The 23,562-nt window shown below is 38.3% G+C and overlaps 1 protein-coding gene across 1 annotated transcript in view; it reads left to right on the forward strand.

Moving 5' to 3' along the window:
* Positions 1-20,770, forward strand: part of LOC124788076 — a 123,438-nt gene extending 102,668 nt beyond the window's left edge. The window contains exons 7-9 of the mRNA XM_047255173.1: positions 7,005-7,209; positions 14,111-14,166; positions 20,408-20,770. Of these exons, the coding sequence (XP_047111129.1) occupies positions 7,005-7,209; positions 14,111-14,166; positions 20,408-20,431 (285 nt within the window). The 3' untranslated portion in view covers positions 20,432-20,770. The remainder of the gene's footprint in view (positions 1-7,004; positions 7,210-14,110; positions 14,167-20,407) is intronic.
* Positions 20,771-23,562: the final 2,792 nt, after the last annotated feature.

Genomic DNA, 23,562 nt, shown 5'->3' on the forward strand with positions numbered 1-23,562 from the left:
AGATTAGATGGGTAGATCACATAACTAATGAGGAGGTATTGAATAGAATTGGGGAGAAGAGAAATTTGTGGCACAACTTGACTAGAAGAAGGGATTGGTTGGTAGGGCATATTCTGAGGCATCAAGGGATCACTAATTTAGTATTGGAGGGCAGTGTGGAGGATAAAAATCGTAGAGGGAGACCAAGAGATGAATACACTAAACAGATCCAGAAGGATGTAGGTTGCAGTAGGTACTGGGAGATGAAGAAGCTTGCACAGGATAGGGTAGCATGGAGAGCTGCATCAAACCAGTCTCTGGACTGAAGACCACAACAACAACATACCTTCCCTCGCACTCTGAGCAGTGATCAGCAGTCTAGTTTCTTTAATTAATTTTTAAAATTAATAATCATCAAACTGCAATTTTTATACACAAGCCCAGTATGCCAATTGCAACAAATTGTATGTCGACATGGCACAAAAGAGATAAATTAAAATTAAGGAAAGGTAATTAAACACATCAAAATTATAAATACCAGTAATTTAATTATATATGAGAGGAGTAAAGGAAGTATGAGCACATAAAAAAAGAAGTAATTTTTACTGCGAAAGTATCAAATAGGAAAAAAAGAAGACTTATGACAGATTGAGTGGAGGTGAGAACTAAGAAAGAATGAAGAAGAAACAAGGAACAGGCTGTTTAAATGATAACCAAGAGAAGAGATAAAGGCACAAATATTGGCATAAACATTTCCCAATTCGATAGTACTCAAGTGCAGTAAAAAAATTACATTTGTGACAACACAGCACAGTTGTTTAATATTCAAAACTGCAAATGTTTATTCCTTGTATCTAAATATATAAATCAGGTACATTTTAATTTATTACTTCATTGCTACTAACTCTACTCACAGTATAATTTGCATGCAGTAGCCACACATCCTGCTGAATGTACCTGCACAATTGCATCATTGTAAAACACATAGTTCAAGAGATGTGATGTCATGAACACTGAGTTGGGTGAAAAAATGTCATATGAAGTTTTCTGTAATTATCCTTTACACCTAAGTAACTCCTATAGTTGAGTTAACTATAGGCAGCGCTTCTGACAGCTTTCACTTGCAAAACACAAATTGCTCTAGGCGAGGACAATAACCATCTATAGAGCTATGGAGATGTGTAGCCATAGAATGTTTACAAAATCATGTTGTTGTCACTTAAAGCAGCTGCACTTATATATTTGTACATAATGTATATTTCTTTGTATGACTGTTTCATAATTTCAAAGGTGTTTTCACGAATACATGGAAATGAAATTTTTTCAGTATTATGCTACAAACTCCATTCATTTTTTTTTTCCATTTATAATATAAAACTGCAAAAATGAATACCTGAGCACTTCCAGGTTTGTCTGCTAGTGTTCATTATAAATCTAAACCTGTTTTCGTACACTGAAGCGCCAAAGAAACTGGTACACCTGCCTAACACCAAGTAGGGCCCCCGTGAACATGCAGAAGTGTCGCAAAACAATGTGACATGGACTCTACTAATGTATGAAGTAGTGCTGGATGGAATTGACACCATGAATCCTGCAGGGCTGTCCATAAATCCATAAGAGTATGAGGGGGTAGAGATCTCTTCTGAACAGCACATTGCAAGGCATCCCAGATATTCTCATTAATGTCCATGTCTGGGGAGTCTCCAGAGGAAGTGTTTAAACTCAGAAGAGTGTTCCTGTAGCCACTCTTTAGAAATTCTGGATGAGTGTGATGTCATATTGTCCTGCTGGAATTGCCCAAGTCTGTCGGATTGCACAATGGAGATGAATGCATGCAGGTGATCAGACAGGATGCTTACGTATGTGTTACCTCTCAGAGTCATATCTAGACTATCAGGGATCCCATGTCACTCCAGCTGCACTTCATGAGGTTGTCTCCATATCTGTACATGTCCATCTGTTTGATACAATTTGGAACGAGACTTGTCTGACCAGGCAACACGTTTCCAGCCATCAACAGTCCCATGCTGGCGTTGACGGGCCCAGGTGAGGCGTAAAGCTTTGTGTCATGCAGTCATTAATGTTTACATGAGTGGGCCTTCGGCTCCGAAAGCCAATATCGGTCATGTTTCGTCAAATGGTTTGCATGCTGACACTTGTTGATGGCTCAGCATTGAAATCTGCACCAATTTTCAAGAGGGTTGCACTTATGTCATGTTGAACAATTCTCTTCAGTTGTCATTGGTCCCTTTCTTGCAGGATCTTTTTCCGGCTGCAGTGGTGTCAGAGATTTGATGTTTTACTGAATCCTGATATTCACAGTACACTCATGAAATGGTTGTATGGGAAAAATCCCCACTTCATCACTACCTTGGAGATGTGTGTCCCATTGCTCATTCACCAACTATAACACCATGTTCAAATTCACTTAAATCTTGAAAATCTGCCATTTTCCCAGCAGTAACCAATCTAACTGTACCAGATGTTATTTGTCTTCTATAGGCATTGGCAACTGCTGCACCATATTGTGTCTGTTTACATATCTCTTTATTTGAATGTGCATGCCTATACCAGTTTCTTTGGTGCTTCAGTGTATGAACGGAGATGAATTTTGCAAACGTGTATTTATGGGTCCATTCAAAAATTCTATGTCAAGTTTGAAAAGAAAATTAAGCAGTCATGGAAGTCAAACTTGTTGTGGTAATTCACAATTTGTATGTGACTTGATTTTTAAGCAAAAATAGTTTTCTTGCCTTTTTAACAATAAAAGAAAGAAAACCAGAAAAAATAAGCAAACATCTCTGCAACTGTTTTGTGATAACCCGTCATCTGTAAAAATTTCATGGAAATTGGACCTGTTAGTTTCCAAAATGTCTATGTTGGCACCATCTCAGTTTTCCAGTAGTGCCTTTACAACTATTTTGTATAAATTTTCCTCTTTGCCCCAACAGCAAAAACATAAATCTACTAGTTTATATCAGCCACAAACTGCAGTGCTCAATTGCAGGGGTGTAATAAACAATAGTATTGGGACTAGTCCACTATGCACGTAAGAAGGCAGGTGGTGGGAAGATGCAAAGAGGCAAAGAGATGTGTACCACGTGTTACAGCTGCCAACTGTGTCATCCTGGTGCGAGTAGTTTTGAGTGTAGGTTAAACATTTGGAGATAATTTTTGTGTTAGTGAGCATTTCATGGTGGCTATCTTATTATTATACAGTTCATCAGACTGACAACAAGGTAATGTAAATCACATTATACAAAGAATACTTTCCAACCATCAGTTCCATATGTATTTTTCAAGAGAGCATCAGAAACAGAAAAGAATTCCAGTGTATGGCTCATGTCCTACAGTTTCCAGCTAACATGAGAAACCAGCAGTATAATATTGTGTGGAAGTAAGAGATGAAGTGATACAGAGACCATACAAACGTCATCAAAAACTTATTCGTCTCTCCATACTTAACGTAGCACTTACCCATTTTAATTATTCCATACTACTTCTGTGACAGAAGGTCAGGGTTATGTTCCAGTGCCAAAATTAATTTTCATTGCTGACTGGTGAGAGGAAAATGTGCAAAACTGTACTACATTCAAAAACACTGGAATGTGAAAGTTGTGGTGGACATATAGGTGGCTATTATGACGAGTGTACCAACACTCTTGCATGTCTTCAGCAAAGGATTCATCACAAGGGACAAATGTTCTACTGATGTAATGAAGGTTATGTTTGAATTTCCATACTGCAGTATGTCATAACTTAATCTTCATAGATGATAATGTCAGTGAAAACATAGCTGTTTGGAGAGTGAGGACATCAGACAAATCAAATAATCTACATTTCTGCTGGTTCTGAATCATGTGGAACAGGCGTGGTGTTATCTAGTAAGGTACATTGCAAAGATGATTCCACCAACTGGAGCCCCCACATTTAATTTAATTTATTTACCTTTAGCTAACACCATACAGCTAGCTCATATTTCAATAAAATGTGAAGGTATTGATAGAAAATTAATGTTAGAATATTTGTTTGTTTGCACACATACAGACATACGCATTGTAGACAGAACATACATAGTTACAGATAGACCAGTACCACATAATAATTCTAAAATCAAACATTACAGAACCCTTGGATGCTCAAATCAAAACAAGGGAATATTAGAAGAACATATTTACAGCACCTGCAAACAGCATTATGGGGCATGTCCCAGAAAGTTCCAAATCATGCATGCATTGCTATCCAAAGTAGTTACATTTGCTGTTGATCTTCTGGAGTGTTGATAATTCATGTCCTTATTAAGCATCAAACCTGGTATATTTTCTTCTTCTTGCTCCCCTGTGTCTGTGTATGGTGGGAAATGCCTACTGTATTTTGTGAACTGAGTCAACGTATTCTGTGTAGAACTTAATCTCATCTCTTGGTGTGCCAGTATCCAAGTTGATGAAATCCAGCAACACAAAATAAGATTATTCCTTACAAGGGAACCTCCCCATCGCACCCCCCTCAGATTTAGTTACAGTGGATAGGCCTTGAAAAACTGAACACAGATCAATCGAGAAAACAGGAAGAAGTTGTGTGGAACTATGAAAAAAATAAGCAAAACATACAAACTGAGAAGTCCATGTGCAAGATGGGCAAAATTAAGGATAATGTGAGTTCAGGAGCGCCGTGGCCCCATGGTTAGCGTGAGCAGCTGCGGAATGAAGGGTCCTTGGTTCAATTCCCTCCCTCAAGTGAAAAGTTCAATTTCTTTATTTTTGCAAAGTTATGATCTGTCCGTTCGTTCATTGACATCTCCAGTCACTGTAATAACTTTAGTGTCTGTGTTTTGCGACCGCACTGCAAAACCGTGCGATTAGTAGACGAAAGGACGTGCCTCTCCAATGGGAACTGAAAACATTTGATTGGAAGGTCATAGGTCAACCGATTCCTCCACAGGAAAACACAACTGATATATTCTATGCGACACTGGTGACGGCATGTGCGTCACATGACAGGAATATGTTGTCAACCCACCTAACTTGTACACATGGCAAATGGGTAAAAAGATTCTTCTACCTTGCCCGATATAGGTTTTCTTGTGCATGTGATAATCACTCCCAAAAAAGTGATGAAAACATAAAGTTTGTCACATAAACTGCAACAAATGAATGCAACAGTTTCACAGTCGCACAGTTTTCCCTGTGCTCTGTCAAAACATATGTTTTTAACGTTTTCAAATTTTTCTGTGTGTAGACTGTCAAATCCTGCATATGTCCAAGCAAATCTGAACATGTCCTGGAATTCTGGAGAGCGAAGTTGATTATGTGTGAGTACCTGAACTTTGATAATTGACACACGATCACGTAAACAATACTGCTCTTTGTACCTGTGCAACTTCGCAAAATAATTGTCTGAAAATAAAAAAATTAAACTTCTCACAAGAGGCAAGACTTGAACGAAGGACCTCTCGTTTTGCAGCTGCTCACGCTAACCACAGGACCAAGGCGCTCCTGAGATCACACTATCCTTGATATTGCCTATCTTGCACATGGACTACTCAGTTTGATATACTTTGCTTATTTTTTTCATAGTTCCACACAACTTTTCCTGTTTTCTCGATTGATCTGTGTTCAGTTTTTCAAGGCCTATCCACTGTGCCAACTTATAACTAAATCTGAGGGGGGTGCGATGGGGAGGTTCCCTTGTTAGCAACTTCAGCATTGTAATCAGTTATGACCTAGACCAATGTAGAACATAGCTATTCATTGCAGGTGGAGATTGTTTGCAGATAATAGAGTTGTTTACATAGATACTTTGTGTGATATCCAGGACAATGTCCAGAAAACTAATATTTGATGCAGCTACCAGTACTTGTAACATAAGGAAAGACAATGTGATTTTCATAAATAGGCCAAATTTACTAGTACTTTTAGCTGTATCATTTGCAGTCACTCACCAGAATCAATTGTACCATGTAAAAACTTTAGCTTTGGGTAACTTGTGTGAAACTGTAGTTTCCCCATGGAAGGAGTAAATTACACTGTGCCCTAATGATCCATCCATGAATATATATTTACTGTCTGGTATTATAATCATTTTGGAACCTCTGGAGACACTATAAATCCTCAAAAAATCTGCTTAGTTTGTGATGGATCTACTTTCTTAGCACAAGAATATTATGGAGATGTTCAGTTAATGTAAATGGCAGGTCTCACAAGAGATATATCATACATCATATGATCTGGTATGGCTATCTGGATTTAGCATTTCCACAGTTTCTTTAAACTAATTAACATGACTGTCAGGTTGGTTTCTTTGATAAGAACTTGGTCATTTTCCTTCATTGTTGTTATCCAATTTAAGGTATCCCTTTTTGTCAACAGGTTCTTGAATCCAAATTTTCCTTCATTTATTCATTCATTCATTCATTCATTCATTCATTCATTCTTCATGTGAAAAGCTTCCTATAAAATTCTAGGACTCTCTCTTTGAACAATATTACAAAAACATATTTATCCTCCATACAAATACATTGTGCAAGGGCCACAGTGATATAAATAAAATAGATACTGAAGCATATAATAGTTATTTTTCTCATACAGCAATGGAATAAAAAGAAGCATGAGCAATAAAAATACCACTAACTGTTTGTCATACAGTATGTCAGGAATTGTGAAGCTAAATAATAAGTGTACATCAGAAAATTGGCTAAATGTAATGAAACTTTCATGATTATGTTGTTTCATCTTTTAATTTTTTTTCTGCTGTCCTCTCTATTGCATTCAGTGAAGAGCTATTTTTAAGTATAATAAAAGAAAAGTTATTTTCTGAAAAACAGTAAGAGTAACAAACAACTATATCTTCAAAAAGTTAAAATGACTGAAAAATGTATAAATACATTCATGAAATTAGAGAAATAATGTGGCATTTGCAAACATATGCTTCCCACCAACTGTATAATAATGCACCTATGCAGTTTATAAATTCTCTTAAATAAAATTAATATCATTTTTCAAAGTTCCAAAATATATCTATTTCAGCTTAATGAAGCTGAAGTTCCCAGCAAGTCTAAGATAGAAGCATGGTTAGCAACAAATGTAACAGATGCAACACAAAGAGAGCAGACAAAGCAACGAGTAAACCACTGTCTTTCTGAATCGAAAGATGAAACTGAAGGTACTGAAAGTAGCACTGAAAGTACTGAGGAAACTGAGAAAAGCACAGAATCATCTTCTAAGATGCAAGGTAAGCAAATAAGTCATATATGTCACAAATGGCTAGGTTGTTTGTATATGTGATAAACATATCATTATCACATAAACATTTTAAAGAGGTGTTCTTTCAGAGTAAATCAAACCCAAAAATGTAGTTTCCACTTGTGCAGGCCTCTTCACCCACAATCTGCTAAGAAATTCAAATTCATCTGAATTCAAAAGAAAGTAAAAAACATTTCATGTTAACCACTTCCAATGTATCACTTAGATCCTGGCTGGCTGTATATTTTGAAAATCGCCAAACTGTTCTTAAGAACTCCCACTGTTAACTAGATCTAGGATACTTCTTACCTGTTTATACTTTAGCTGTGATTTTCATACAAAACACCAATTTTTCTTTTGTTGTGACATAAATCAAACATTAAAAACACTGTAAGATGTACTTTAGGTTAGATGAAAACATTTGTTTCATATTAGCTCTTCATAAAAGTTTAAGTAAAAACAAAGGATGTATGCAAGCACTAACAAGTAAGAACTTTGTTGACTCAAGTAAATCAAACTGGTGAATGTCTGTCATAGCAATGTTCATTATCAGTAACTTCAAACTGGTGAATGTCTGTCATAGCAGTGTCCATTATCAGTAACTGCTACACTGCTGATGAGTCTCATATTCTACATTGCTCACATTTTCATGACATGATGAGTGTATGCATTTACGCATACAGTACATTTAGGTGGTGGTTAGTGTTTAACGTCCCGTCGACAACGAGGTCATTAGAGACGGAGTGCAAGCTCGGGTTAGGGAAGGATTGGGAAGGAAATCGGCCGTGCCCTTTCAAAGGAACCATCCCGGCATTTGCCTGAAATGATTTAGGGAAATCACGTAAAACCAAAATCAGGATGGCCGGAGACGGGATTGAACCGTCGTCCTCCCGAATGTGAGTCCAGTGTGCTAACCACTGCGCCACCTCGCTCGGTTACAGTATATTTATTATGAATATGTCAGTCTGCAGCAGACTGTACAATGCTGTGAACCTTCCTAAAGTATTAAAACTGTGTAATTTTCAGAAAAAAACTGACAGAAATGAAGCTTGAATGCAAGTCATGATTTGTGCTTGTTTTGCTCAGCTGGTAACAATAGTTCCCACCAAAGGCAAGATTCTAGGCTTGAATCCAGACACAAATACTTGTAGTCTCCCAGAAAGTCTTGTATCAATTGTTTGTTCCAAATAATTCATTTTGATTAAGTAAACAAACACTGTTTTTTGCCTTATTTCACAAATTTTATTATAGTTACTGCACAACCCGGGTTTCAGGTTACAAGTCCATTTTGAAGTGCGTTACTCACTTACAAATTCATTTTGAGTTACACAACCAATAGTTTGTGATAAAATTGTATTTATCTGTGGCATACATATCATCCAGTAAAATCACAGTTCAGTCTGTGTAACTCAACTAACATTAGAATATGCAGTTTTGAACATACTTCACGAGCTAAATCACAGTTCAGTTTAAGTATGTGTTATCATTGTCTTTGAGCATTTATTTTTCTTAACAGTTTATTTCACTGTCACAATGTATTAATTGCTCATCTGTGCTAATAACCAGCAACTGTCCACAAGGTGCTTAGCAGTGGATCATAAGAAAGCCCTCACTTCAGTACACATTAAGCTAATAAGTCTTATATAATAATATTAATACAAAGTTAATCTGCATGATAAGTATCAATTTCATTCCAAACAAATCTCTAGTCTTATGGTATCTGGATAACTGTTGTTCTGAAATAAATATCAGTGTGATTACTCACTTATTAGCAGGAGATAAAGAGTAGCAATTTCATGTTATATGTCTTTAACCATTAGCAGGAGATAAAGAGTAGCTGTTTCAAGTTACATGCTTTGACAATGCAGCTAATGCAAATAAAATATTCATTTAGCAATAATGAGCAGTAAGAATATGGTATAGAGCAGGTAACAAAGCATCTCACAAAAGTCTTTTCAAACATCTTGTAATTCTTACACCCAATTCTCTGAATATCAAATCCTTTGTGGTAATTGTTACTTATTTGTTATAATACAAGTAATAAAACTCTCTTTCAGGTGAATAGTGACTTACAAAGTGATAATTGTTATAACTTCAAGTTGAACAAATATATTTCAAGGAAGACACAATACATGAAAGTCACCGATCAAGTAAACAGAGTAAGACGTGTGTACATTTTAACAGTCAAATCATAGCTGAGTCCAAGTCTAGCAGCCGCTGGCTGGCTGGCTGGCCACTTAGGTGTTGCTGCTGCGCTGGCAGACAGCGCCGCATGTAGAGGACGCACATAACTGCATGGTGGCACTTTGAAAGATCGGCGAGTCACAACACTTTTCCCCCCTTTGAATTTTTTGCACAGGTCTTGATGGAGGTGGCCTGTAGATTGCTAACGTCCATAGGTGTTGTTTGACTGGCCATAAAGTCTCGAGGAGGAGGTTTCCTGTACGGACGGAAGTGTCCCCGATGATAACAGGTCGAGATGACAGGAGACGTGGGGGTCAAATCTGCTGGGGCCCCGTGCACCAATCTGCCCATTGCGGCAAGTCCAGTTGTTATAACAGGAGACAGGGGCAATGTGTCCACGTCCGTAGGAGAAGGAGGCGAGTAGAGTTGCTCCGACAGGTGATGGTCATCTGGCTCCTGCATGGTGGCGTCAGTTCTTGTGCTGGCACCGATATGATGGTGAGAGGACTGCGTTGTGAGTAACGAGAGATTCCAGTATCCCGAGCATCAGGTAGAGCCGAAGGTGGTGTAGCAGCATCTGGAACAGGCGTTGCCGGGTCGCGAGGCCAAAGCTGGTCCAAATGACACGCTGCAACACCCGTGTCCATCTGGATTTCATACAGGCGTTGGCCATGGTGTCGTAAGATGCGGCCAGGACTCCATTTTGGCCACCTGCCATATCCCCGTACCCATACAAAGTCGTTAGCAGTGAACCAGCCAAGCGAAGGCACACGTGGCCGTGAGGCGGAAGGCCACAGAAGATGAAGTAGTGTGAGGGGCTGCCGGCCATGTAAAAGCTCAGCCGGGCTGTGGTCGCCCATGGGGGTGAGATGGTAAGAAGCCAGAAATTGGAGAAGTGCATCACCAGCAGCAGAAGAAGTCAGGAGTTTCCTCATCTGAGCCTTAAATGTGCGGACCAGTCGTAAAGCCTCACCGTTTGACTGTGGATGGAACGGAGGGGCTGTGGCATGTATGACACTGTGACAGGCACAAAAATCCGCAAAATCGGAAGAGGCAAATTGCGGACCATTATCAGTAACAAGAGTAGAGGGAAGGCCTTCCAAAGTGAAAATGCGAGCTAGAGCATTGGTGGTTGCCACAGTGGTGGGCGACGTGCAACGAACAATGAAAGGAAAGTTAGAGTAGGCGTCAATAACAAGAAGCCAATAAGTACCTAAAAAAGGTCCCGCAAAGTCAGCATGAATACGCTCCCAGGGCTTCTCAGGCGAAGGCCACAGTGACAGAGATGACTTCAGGGCGGCGGCCTGTGACGCACAAGGGAAGCAGGCTGCGACCATGTGTGCGATTTCAGAGTCGATGCCGGGCCAGTACACATGACAGGGTGCTAGAGATTTTGTGTGAGAGACACCCCAGTGCCCCTGGTGAAGGAGGTGCAAGACCAAAGCACGCAAAGACGCAGGTACCACAACACGCAGCGAAGAATTTTAGATGGAAAGGAGGATAGCACCATCCCTAGCCGTGAGGCGGTAACGCAAAGCGTAGTAGTTCCACAACGGATCAGAAGTCTTAGTGGACAGATGATCTGGCCAACCCTTCTGAATACAGTGTAAAACCCAGGAGAGGGTAGGGTCAGAACCCGTAGCAGCCGCCAGCCAGTCCCTGGTGATGGGGAACCCGTCCACAACCCGCTGCTCGGCAACATCCAGGAGGAAACAAAAAAGTTCGTCCCTATCAAATGCCAGATCAGGACCCATGGGAAGGCAAGACAGTGCATCAGCTTTCGCATGTTGAGCCATCGGCCAGAAATGAATCTCATAATTGAAACGAGACAAGTAAAGAGCCCAATGCTGGAGGCGGTGTGCACCCTTGTCGGGAAGAGATGTTGATGTATGAAACAAGGAATCAAGTGGTTTGTGATCCATAACAAGATGAAATTTGGATCCATAGAGAAAAATACCAAACTTATGAAGAGCATAAATAATGGCCAAAGCTTCTTTTTCAATTTGAGAATACTTTTGTTGGGCATCCGTGAGCGTTTTGGAGGCATAAGCAATAGGTTGTTCAGAACTCTCAGGAAAATGGTGCGTAAGGACTGCACCAACTCCATATTGAGAGGCGTCCATGGCAAGAACAAGATGTTGGTCAGGTTGATAAGTAGCCAGGCACGGGGCCTGTTTCAGCATAGTCTTCAATTTCTGGAAAGCCACATTGCATGACGCGGACCAGTGGAAAGGCACGTTTTTATGCAACAGGCGATGCAACGGCTGAGCCACCGAAGCAGCAGTGGGTTTGAGTGTAATATGAGCTTCAAAGTCGTTTGCACGGCCTAACCCAGGAGAAAAAAGGGACGAAAATGTCGTTAACAAGGAATCCAATTGAGCATAAGGAATAGCATCACAGACGATATTTACAGAGTCATCTATGGAGAACCCAAAAACGCGAAAGGCATCGAAACCAAAAAGATTCTCTGCGTAACTATGGTCGACCACAAATATGGGAACAGTGAGAACGACAGATTTGTAAGATACCTCAGCATCAGATTGTCCCAAGAGAGAAATCTTCTGTTTATTGTAAGTCCGTAATTGCCTAGTGACAGGTGACAGGATTGGAGAACCCAACTGAAGATATGTCTGAGAATTGATGATAGTGGCAGCAGAACCAGTATCCACCTGCGTGCGAACATCTCGACCAAGTATTTGGACAGTGAGGAATAACTTCCCTGAAAGGGAAGAAGTACAGTTGGCAGACAACACACAATCAGAATCAGCGTCATGTTCATGAACATCATGTATGCGGTCAGATTTGCAAGCGAATGACACACAACTTTTTTTTTTTTTTATGCATTTGTGACACACGGCCCAACGTTGTGGACAATCTTCTCGTGAATGTTTCATAAAACACCGCGGACATGAAGGAAGTTGCCGTGGGTTTTGCTGCAGTTTCTTAGATGTTTGTTTACAGTTAGGTCGAGGCTGCGCTTTGGAGCGTACTGCATCCACATCGGCTGGCGGGGACACGCCACATGCTTCGTCAACATCGCACAGAGGTTGTATTTCCCCAATGTCACCCCATGTCTCTATTTGCGTTCCAGCGCCGCGAGAAATTTCAAAAGACTGAGCAATGGATAGGACTTCATCTAGAGTCGGATTTGGCAACTGAAGGGCATGTTGCCTAACTTCTTTGTCGGATGCCGATCAGGTAATAGCATCCCGTACCATGAAATTGGCATAGGATTCTTTGTGAACTTCAGTAACAAATTGACACTCTCTACTGAAGCCGTGAAGTTAAGCAGCCCAAGCGCGATAGGATTGATTTGGTTGTTTTTGACAACGATAAAAGGCAACATGAGAGGCTACCACATGTGTTTGCTTTTGAAAATAGATGGACAGAAGTGAGCACATTTTAGCAAAGGACAAAGACGGAGGATCTTTCAAAGGAGCCAGTCGTGACAACAACCAATACATTTGAGGTGAAATCCATGAAAGGAACAGAGACTTACATGTTTGTTTGTCTGCAACATGAAATGCCAAGAAGTGCTGTCGAAGACGTTTTTCGTAATCAGACCAGTCTTCTGCCATCTCATCATAAGGAGGAAAAGAAGGCAGAGACAATGATGAGAGACACCCCGCATTTGATGCCGTGATGAAATCATGAATCGCATTTGTGAGAAGCCTTTGCTGTTCTATGAGACCTTGCAATAGTTGGTCTAAAGTAGCCATGGAAAAATGTGGGTCAATGATGGGAAAGAAAAATCACTACCTCGTCGCCAATTGTTATAACTTCAAGTTGAACAAATATATTTCAAGGAAGACGCAATACATGAAAGTCACAGATCAAGTAAACAGAGTAAGACGTGTGTACACTTTAACAGTCAAATCATAACTGAGTCCAAGTCTAGTGGCCACTGGCTGGCTGGCCGCTTAGGTGGCGCTGCTGCTGCATGGCTGCCAGGTCGCACCACATGTACAGAACGCGTGTAACTGTGCGGCGGCACTTTGAAAGATCGGCGAGTCACAACAATAATATATAACATAAAAATTATTTTCATGTTGGCTTTATCTCCTTGTTCAGTGCGGGGTTCTCATAATAAATATTAAAGATGTCATGTACATACTAAGCCACGTATAGAAGATAAATGGCGGCAGCTTATTTCAAAAGATTAATGGTCTTGCTGATTGTACTATGTTAAGGTTAGACCAATCAACCACAAATAGTTTGCAGTACCAGTAACTTGACAATAGTTAATAATTAATTTATTTTCTAATGGCAGCTGCTTTTTGTTAAGTTATTCTTTGACCCATTTCATATTCCTGAGATGAGATGTATAGAATATGATAAATAAATGAATGTGATACATATTATTTATATAGTTAAGCACACTTTCATGGTTGTGATTATGTAAAACTCCATAGATCATAGTTCATTTATTCTGAACCATACTTTCCAACAATCTAACGCCACTACAGCAGCCTTGTCCTCTTTACTGTACTTTGCAATCTAAAAAGTAGAACAATTAAAAGAAGATGATTCCAGGAACAGCATTGGTATATTGGAAAGACTAGTATAAAAATATAAAAATTAAAGTTAAATATAAAAATTAAAATATATAGTTCTTATCTCATTTTTGAAATATTTAAAAGAGTGACATAAAATGATACAGATGAGAATACAAGCAAATTCTAATATCAGTAACCTATTTATTGCAGACCAAATGAAGTGTGATTTTTCAAAGACGCTGTTGTGCTGCCTTAACCATGTTGAGGTATGTGTGATGAATAACATTGGCATTTTAATTTTGAAAGCTTGATTGAATGACAGTTTCTACTTTTCCCTCTCTTTCTAGAAAGTACATGACTAGTTAGTTGTCTTAAAACTTAATCGAAGATCTTCACAGAGCAAGTCTTGTCATATACTTATTTATTTAATGTGCATCATGAATTACATGTCACTCTGCTTTCTCACTTGTTAGTTTTATATTCATAAATGTGTTCACAGGGTGGACAGAAACAGTATGTAAACCTTGTAAGGGGTCTGGCACGAGAAGTTGTGCTAAGAAATAACTGTATAAAAAAGTTTAAGCTAGGTGAGCAGAAGTTAGCTTTGTTTGGTGACATTGTCTCAGACAGGCTGCTTGATTGTACATGCAGTGACCTGATTGGCTAACTTCAAGGCTAATTAAATTGCCAATGGTGAAACATATCATTTTTTTAACAATTATTTCTCAGCACAACGTCCCCTACAACACCCTTACAAGATTTTCAGACTCTTTCTGAGCATTCTGTCAACTGACTTCAAAATATGTTGAATGAATTCTTTATTATTATTGTTTAGTCAGGCTTCCAAATGTAATTTCAAAAGCAGTGATTTACTATTCCTATAATGAAAGAAATCATGCACCTACATCTACAGACACAATAATCAATCATTTCTTTAACAAGATTTTGTTAGTACATAAAGCTTATTTAATCATTGATATAGTGTTAATGAATAAGTTATTCTAGTTTATAGACCTGCAAACTGTTGTAATATTTCATTTATTTGATTTTCAAAGTAAAATTTTATTTTGCTATCTTAAACTGGAGGTTATACATTTACACATTATAGGTAAGTCTCAAGATCACCAAAGAACCATGTTCAAAATTTCTGACAATTTCAGACAGAAGCATTATTGTGGAGAATACTAAAGTATGGTACAAACTCCCCAACACTAAATTAGTTGAATTCATTTTAACCTTAAGGTAACACAGGCAAAAGAATTTCAAGATTCAGGACTGTTCTAAACTGGGAAAAAAATACAGCAATAAAAAAAATGTTTTTGTGGTCTTCAGTCTGAAGACAGGTTTGATACACTTCTGCATGCTAGTATGTTCTATGTAAGCCTCACCATATTTGCATAGCTTCTGCAATCCACATCATTTGAACCAGCTTCATCTCCATGTACACTTTTTATACTCACACTTCCCTCCATCATTGATGCCTCTGGACACGTCCTATCAATCAACTCTCCCAATTCAGTTACATACCTCTTTATTAGTTTTCTGACCTACTCACTTAATCTTCAGCATAAATTTTGTCTGAACTGTTTACTGTGCATGTTTCATTTCCATACAAGTCCATATCCACATAAATACCTTCGGAAGATATTTTCTAAAACTTCAGTTTATGTCTGATGTTAACAAATTTCTCTTTTTTAGAAATACTTTTCTTGCATTTTATATCCTCTCTACTTCAGTCATTACAGGTTATCTTACTGTCAAAGTAGCAAAATTCATTTACTATTTTTAGTGCCTCATTTCCGAATCTAATTCCCTTGGCACCAGCTGATTTAATTTGACTACATTACATTATCCTTAATTTACTTTTATTGATGTTTATCTTATAACCTCTTTTCAAGGTGTTATCCGTATTGTTCAACTGATCTTTCAAGTTCTTTGCTGCCTCTTCCACAATTACAATGTCATTGATAAACCCACCTGTTTTTTATTTCTTTTCCGTGGACTTTCACTACCTTTAAAAATTTGTCTTTGGTTTGCTTTACCGCTTGCCCAGTGTATATATTAAATAACAGTGGGGATAGGCTACGGTCCTGTGTCACTCCCTTCTCAACTACTGTTTCCCTTTCATGTATTTTACTTATAACTGTAGTCTGATTTCCAAATAAGTTGTAGATGATATTTTTTCTCCCTGTACTTTATCCCTGCTACCTTTATAATGCCAGAGTGGATTCCACTCAGCCTTCACTAAATCAAAAAAACACTATAAACATAGGTTTGCTTTTCATAGTCTAAGACAAGTTGTAGTGTTCCTACATTTCTCCAGACTGACCTTACCTGAGGTCAACTTCAACCAGTCATTCCCTTCTTTTGCAAATAATTTGTGTCAGTACTTTGCTACAATGACTTACAGACTCATGGTTTAAATCAAACAGTGGAAACTCCACGTAGGAATATCAACACTGTAGGAAAAGACAGATTTCTACTTCAAATTACCATAAAGAAGACACATCATTTTGACATATTTTCTTCACAGTAAGCAGCAATCTGTCTTCTCCTACAACTCGACATGTCTACTTTATGGTAAGTAGCAATCTCTCCCTTCCTACATTGTTGATAAACTGATGGTGCAGTAATATTCACACCTGCCTCCTTTGGAGTTGAAATTACTACATTGTGCTTATTGTTTGAGAGTATTTGCATTGTCTCAGTATCTTTTGCATTGGATGGAATACTTTGGGTACTGTATGTTTTGTTAAAGATCTTAATAATTCTGAAAAAAATGTCATGTGCTCCAGGTTCCTTTGTTTCGAATAATGTCTTTCAGTATCCAGCGAATTCTTCTCAGCCATCTCTTTCATCTGATGTTCATCTACTTTCCCTTCCTTTTCGATAATGTTATCTTAAAATTAGTTTACTTTGTGTAGTCCTTCTATATATTCTTCCCAACTTTTAGCATTCCCTTCTTTGCTTACAAGGGGAGGCCGCCAACTGTGAAATTCAGATTCGATTCATACTGCGCATAATAAAAGCTCATGGCCAGAGGTGTAATGTGGCAAAGCACCAAGATGCACTTCTCAGCCGTTGTCGAGAAAATCGACAGTTAAAAGAAACTGTTGCGGTGAAATGTTCTCTACGGTTAATAATTTTATTCAGCGTCGTGGCGCACCAAAGCTCTCACGTCCGCACTGATTTTCGACGATGTTATAAGTTGCGCTAGGGACCGCATCTACCTTCTTTCGAAGTTAGCAGGCAACTACGCTTTTATGCAGCAGCTTGTTTCGGCCCATTCAACATCTGTCCTTCAAGTGTAACGAGCGAGTAACGGAGCTTATATTTCATACCTGCCACAGCAAATTTGTGTTCGTGGGGTTTGTATTCTAATTCGAACGTTTGACATACGCTATACGTATTCGTTTTGGAATATCGTTTCTACGTCTTCCATTAACTATACGTGGTTAACATTATGAAGACAATTAATAACATTTGTGAAATACAACTTTGTTTGCGGAAAACATAATCATGTTCGAAGTCGCCAGTTTTTCCATGACAAACGACCTTCAACAACTTATTGTATGTCTTGGCTACTAAAATGTGTTTAGTATGTTGTTATAACCAGCTCACCTGCATTCCTACTTTTTTAATTGATTATCAGATCTAGTCCTACATTATTGCTAGTTGATTTTGCATTGATAACTCTGTTCTTACCTGCTCAGCAACCCTATATATATATATATATATATATATCTGTGTGTGTGTGTGTGTGTGTGTGTGTGTGTGTGTGTGTGTGTGTGTGTGTGTGTGTGTGTGTGTGTGTGTGTGTAGACACATTTGAATAACAAAAACAAATACTAAAAAAAAAAAAAAAATTGCATGGTGCGAGATTCGATCCGGCGACCTTCGGATTACGAACCCGAGTGCTTACCGCTGCGCCACGACGCTGTCGCTAATTATTAATCGTTGAGAGTATTTCACCACAATGGTTTATTTTAACTGTCGATTTTCTCGACAACGGCTGAGAAATGCATCTTGGTGCTTCGCCACATTACACCTCTGGCCATGAGCTTTTATCATGCGCAGTATGAATTGAATCTGAATTTCACAATTGGCAGCCTCCCCTTGTTAGTACTGGCTTGTAATCTGGGCTCTAGCCCTCTAAAAGTCATGCATGCCTCCACAACTTCCCTTTACCCTCTATCCACCCCTGCTTAGCCATTTTTCACTTTTTGTCAATCTCATTTTTTAGACATCTGTATTCTCTGCTTGCTTGCTTCATTTTTACATTTTCTCGGTTCATAAATTAGATTTAATATCTTATGCTCTGCTCAAGGAGATCTAACAAGCCTTTTTATGTTACCATTTTCATAATCTGCTGCTTTAATTATTTCACCTCTAAAAGCTACCCATCTGTCTTTTATTGTCCTGTCCCTTGTTGCCTTGTTGCACTCATGCTAATGTTCCTTCTGAAACTCTCTGCAGGCAGTGGTTTTTCAATCCATCTGGGTATCATCTCTCTGATTATCTAACTTTAAGAATTTTTTTCAGTTTTAATTTACAGTTCATAAACAAAAAAATAATTGTCAGGATCTATGTCTGCTCCTGGAAATGTTTTGCCTTTTAAAATCTGGTATCAAAATATGTCTTCCCATTACAGAACCCATCTGAAACATTCTGGTATTCCCAGATCTTTTCCACATGTACAGCCTTCTTTCACGATTCTTAAACCAAGTGTTTGGTATGACTGAATTCTTTCATTCTCTTCATTGCCTGCAAGATATAAACATGTATCATTGTGGTGGTTGTTGGCTTTATCTGTCTTGGCTACTACAATGTGTTTAGTATGTTGTTATAACCAGCTCACCTGCATTCCTACTTTTTTAATTGATTATCGGATCTAGTCCTACATTATTGCTAGTTGATTTTGCATTGATAACTCTGTTCTTACCTGCTCAGCAACCCTATTCTTCCTGCACCTGCACTTTGCCAATTCCCACTGTATCTAATTTCAATGTACCCTGTTCTCTTTTAATTTCTCTAAGCTACCTACCCAATTAAGAGATATTACATTCCATGCTCCGATCTGTAACGTGCTATATTTGTCTTTCCAGGTAAAAACATCCTCTTGAGTAGCTCTCACCTGGAGATCCAAATGGGGAACTATGTTACGTCAAGAATATTTTACAAAAGAGGATGCCATCACCATTAAGACATACAGTAGAACTACATAACCTCAGGAAATATAGCTGCTATAATTTCAGTTTGCTTCTAGCCATTCACAGTACCAACATAGCAAGGCTATTTTGGCATTATAAGGCCATAACCTCAGGAAATATAGCTGCTATAATTTCAGTTTGCTTCTAGCCATTCACAATACCAACATAGCAAGGCTATTTTGGCGTTATAAGGCCAGATCACTCAATCATCCAGACCACTGTTCCTGCAACTACTGAAAACGCTGCTGCTTTTCTTCAGAAACCATATGCTTGTCAGGTCACTTTGCGAATACTTCTCTGATATAGTTGCACCTACTGCATGGCTGCCTGCATCACCTCAGTAACATTGGTGGGTTGCAGAGTGTAACAATATGTCGAGGTAGAAAAGATGGGGCTGCAAAAATTGACAAATAAATGACAAAAGAAACAATAACAGACAACAAAAGGCTGGAAAACACACTGAGTGTGTTTGTTATGTCCACCTGCTTAGCTGGGCAGTAATGTGTTTGCCTACCGTGCAGTGGGCCCAGATTCGATTCCTGGCCAGGTTGGAGATTTTCTCCTCTAGTGGACTGGATGTTGTGTTGTCATCATATTTTCATCATCATCACCGACATGCAAGTTGCCCAGTGTAGTGTCACATGAAATAAGACTGCAAGCTGGCGGTGTCCCAGCCAACAATGCCACATGATCATTTTTTTCTCTTTATTATTTTTTATTTTTATTTATTTATTTATTTTCCTCACCAAATTTTCACACAGACATTTTACACTGTCACCAAGGAGCTTATATTCATCTTCACAACACCACTTTTTTCTGTTTGTTCAGCTTTTCTATTCTACTAAAGCACTTCTTTTTTTTTTTTAATACGAACAATAAATTAGACTTGTAATTGATTTATTAGCATTGCTTACTAAATAAGATTAAAGACTGATTTGTTTCAGTTTTTGTCTATGTTCAGACTTCTCTGAAGTTAACAAAAAAGATCTTTTGAACATCACAAAAAAATATTGATGTTTTCTGCAGTAATCTATTTGTAGTTGCTATTCTATAGCTACCTCATGCTATTTCTCAGACCACATAAATGAGTTACTGGCAAGTCTTTCCTTGTAACTATCTTATAGGGCTGTGGGAGTTTAACATTGTCAGTTTTCAAGACATTTTCGTCCTAAGAAGTTAACCACAATTGTTATTTTTACCATTTCAGTCTTCTATTGTATAACATTCTACTATAGGAATAGTTAATTTTATTCATTTTCAATTATCATTAAATATAATTTATCTTCTTTTTCTGCAGTGTCCTATCATCAAGTACCCATAAAATCAAGATGTATGAAGATATCAGTAGAAGTTGAATGTCTGCCAATTCACTTACACTTCTGTAAGGTAACTAAAAATCTGAGATGAAGGCACAAAAACAATATAAAATGTGTGATATATAGATAAAAAAGCATTTGCAGGTGCAATAAATGCCTGTAAATGTAATGTAAATGAATTTTGTAACTGAATAATAGAGTTTCAATCAAAATATTACCTACAAACACTACTTGCATATTTTTTGTAACTGAACATGACTTTATTGCTGAATGCCAATGATTGACTCTCTTAATGCTGCAAATGTAGATTAGATCTCTAATAAAGACTTCATTATTGTCACATAGATTAAGCTTTGACATTAATTTACACTTAAAAAATTCTTTAAGACAGCTGATATGCATCATTACTGTCTGTGTTAGTAATGAGTTATGTTTAATGTTATTTCAGTTTGACTGTTTGACTGTATCATATTGAAACAGATCAGACACAATTATAAATGGCATTATAATAGTGTCATTCTGATGTTTTAGTAAATAAAAGATTGTTATTTTGCTGTGAGTTTATGGTTAATAAAAAATATCTCCAATCAGAACTTAGTAACATTTTTTTGTGTGTCTGTGTGTGAGTGTGTGAAATTTTAGTCTCTCAGATGAAACACTGGTAGATTACAGCCATAGCTCACAAAAGGGCCTGCCAGACCTACATAAACTCCAATATTTCTCATGAAATATTACAAAAGCTACATAAATGATTAATTTAAAAACAAAGATGAGGTGACTTACCGAACAAAAGCGCTGGCAGGTCGATAGACACACAAACAAACACAAACATACACACAAAATTCAAGCTTTCGCAACAAACTGTTGCCTCATCAGGAAAGAGGGAAGGAGAGGGGAAGACGAAAGGAAGTGGGTTTTAAGGGAGAGGGTAAGGAGTCATTCCAATCCCGGGAGCGGAAAGACTTACCTTAGGGGGAAAAAAGGACAGGTATACACTCGCACACACGCACATATCCATCCACACATACAGACACAAGCTTTAAATATGTCTGCTTGTGTCTGTATGTGTGGATGGATATGTGCGTGTGTGCGAGTGTATACCTGTCCTTTTTTCCCCCTAAGGTAAGTCTTTCCGCTCCCGGGATTGGAATGACTCCTTACCCTCTCCCTTAAAACCCACTTCCTTTCGTCTTCCCCTCTCCTTCCCTCTTTCCTGATGAGGCAACAGTTTGTTGCGAAAGCTTGAATTTTGTGTGTATGTTTGTGTTTGTTTGTGTGTCTATCGACCTGCCAGCGCTTTTGTTCGGTAAGTCACCTCATCTTTGTTTTTATATATAATTTTTCCCACGTGGAATGTTTCCTTCCATTATATTAAATGATTAATTTTTAATATTTCCTTTGTGGTTACTTGCATAATACTTACATACTTTGGTGAACATAAAGAGCACATTCATTGCACTTGTACTCTGATAACTGAATACCAGTCCACCCAATTACAACAAAGAAAATACAATATAATTTGAGACATTGGTTTTAATTTACTTTTGTTTGTCTTGCAGTAGTTCTACTAGGTATGTAAGGAATATATAAAGTAAGTTACACCCTTGAACAACAATATTGGCACATTGTCAAAAGAGAAGACATGTTTGGGTTTCCTGCAGACAAAGTTCTGCTGTGGTACGGATAACAAATGCATCACAGTGTGAGACAGGAATGGCATGGCAATTGGAAATGTACTCCACAATTGAAATATACACCAAATGCAATGTCACGTCCAGCCACAGTGAAATAGTGCCAACAATTTGACCAAGGTGACATACATATATGGATGATGATGATGATGATGATGATGATGATGATATGATGATGATGATGAAGAAGAAGAAATTTATATCTTGCTGAAGGAGAAAAAGAGATTTTCCAATGATGAGGACATTCACACAATAGTTCTTGAATGGCTCCATGATATCAAGGAGCCGATTGCTATTATCGAGGAGTTCAACAATTGGTAGAAAGTTCTGATGACTCTTTACAGACAGTTGCCAACCATGTGAAACTTCCTGGCAGATTAAAACTGTGTCCTGGACCGAGACTCAAACTTGGGACCTTTGCCTTTTGCGGGCAAGTGCTCTACCAACTGAGCTACCCAAGCACGACTCACGCCCCGCCCTCACAGCTTTACTTCTGCCAGTACATCGCCTCCTACCTTCCAAGCTTTACAGAAGTTCTCCTGCGAACCTTGCAGAACTAGCACTCCTGAAAGAAAGGATATTGCGGAGACAAAATCTAAGACGCATGACCACAGCCAGGTGTTCCAAGCAACACGTTCAGTCTCCAGTGCTATGACTCAGGGAGCAACAAATGGGCTGCAGGGTGGCAGCTTTTGAAATATGTTAATGCATGGACTGCCGCATGCTTAGTGATGCATGTGTATTGTGAAGCAGTAGTAAGAAAGCCCAACTCCTTAAACAGATGTCTACAAGATGATTGTGGGTGAGCACCACATATTATTCCTACAGCACACTTTTTTGCAATGAAGACTTTCTTTCTTAAAGATGAGTTACCCCAGAACATTATTCCATATGATATTATTGAATGGAAATATGCAAAATATATCAAATCACTGATTTGTCTCTTCCCCAAGATTTGCAATGATTCTAAGTACAAATGTGGCTGAACTAAGTTGTTGTAGGAGTTCCAAAATGGGCTTTTTCCAGTTTAAATTCTACTCAGTATGGACAACTAAGAATTTTGAAGTTTCCACGCTATTTGTGACTTACTCATCATTGTTTCACTTATAATTGATGTAGTACCCCTGTATGTGCACAACTGAACATGTTGAGTCCTTTTAAAATTGAATATATGTACACAATGACCTAGGATTGAGCCTTGGGTAACCCATATGTGATTTCTCTTCAGTCAGAATTACATCCCCAGACTATATTGATTGAATTATCATGTAGAACTTTCTGCATTTTTTGGTTAGATATGACATTATCCGTTGGTTAGTTACACCATCAATCCAGCAAAACTTCAATTTATCTAGGACTATATCGTAATTCAGATGTCACATGCCTTTGACAAGCCACAGAAAATACCAACGAGCACTATTTTGTTATATAGTGCTTGTAAAATC

The sequence above is a fragment of the Schistocerca piceifrons genome, chromosome 1, assembly GCF_021461385.2.
Source record: "Schistocerca piceifrons isolate TAMUIC-IGC-003096 chromosome 1, iqSchPice1.1, whole genome shotgun sequence".
NCBI lineage: Eukaryota > Metazoa > Arthropoda > Insecta > Orthoptera > Acrididae > Schistocerca > Schistocerca piceifrons.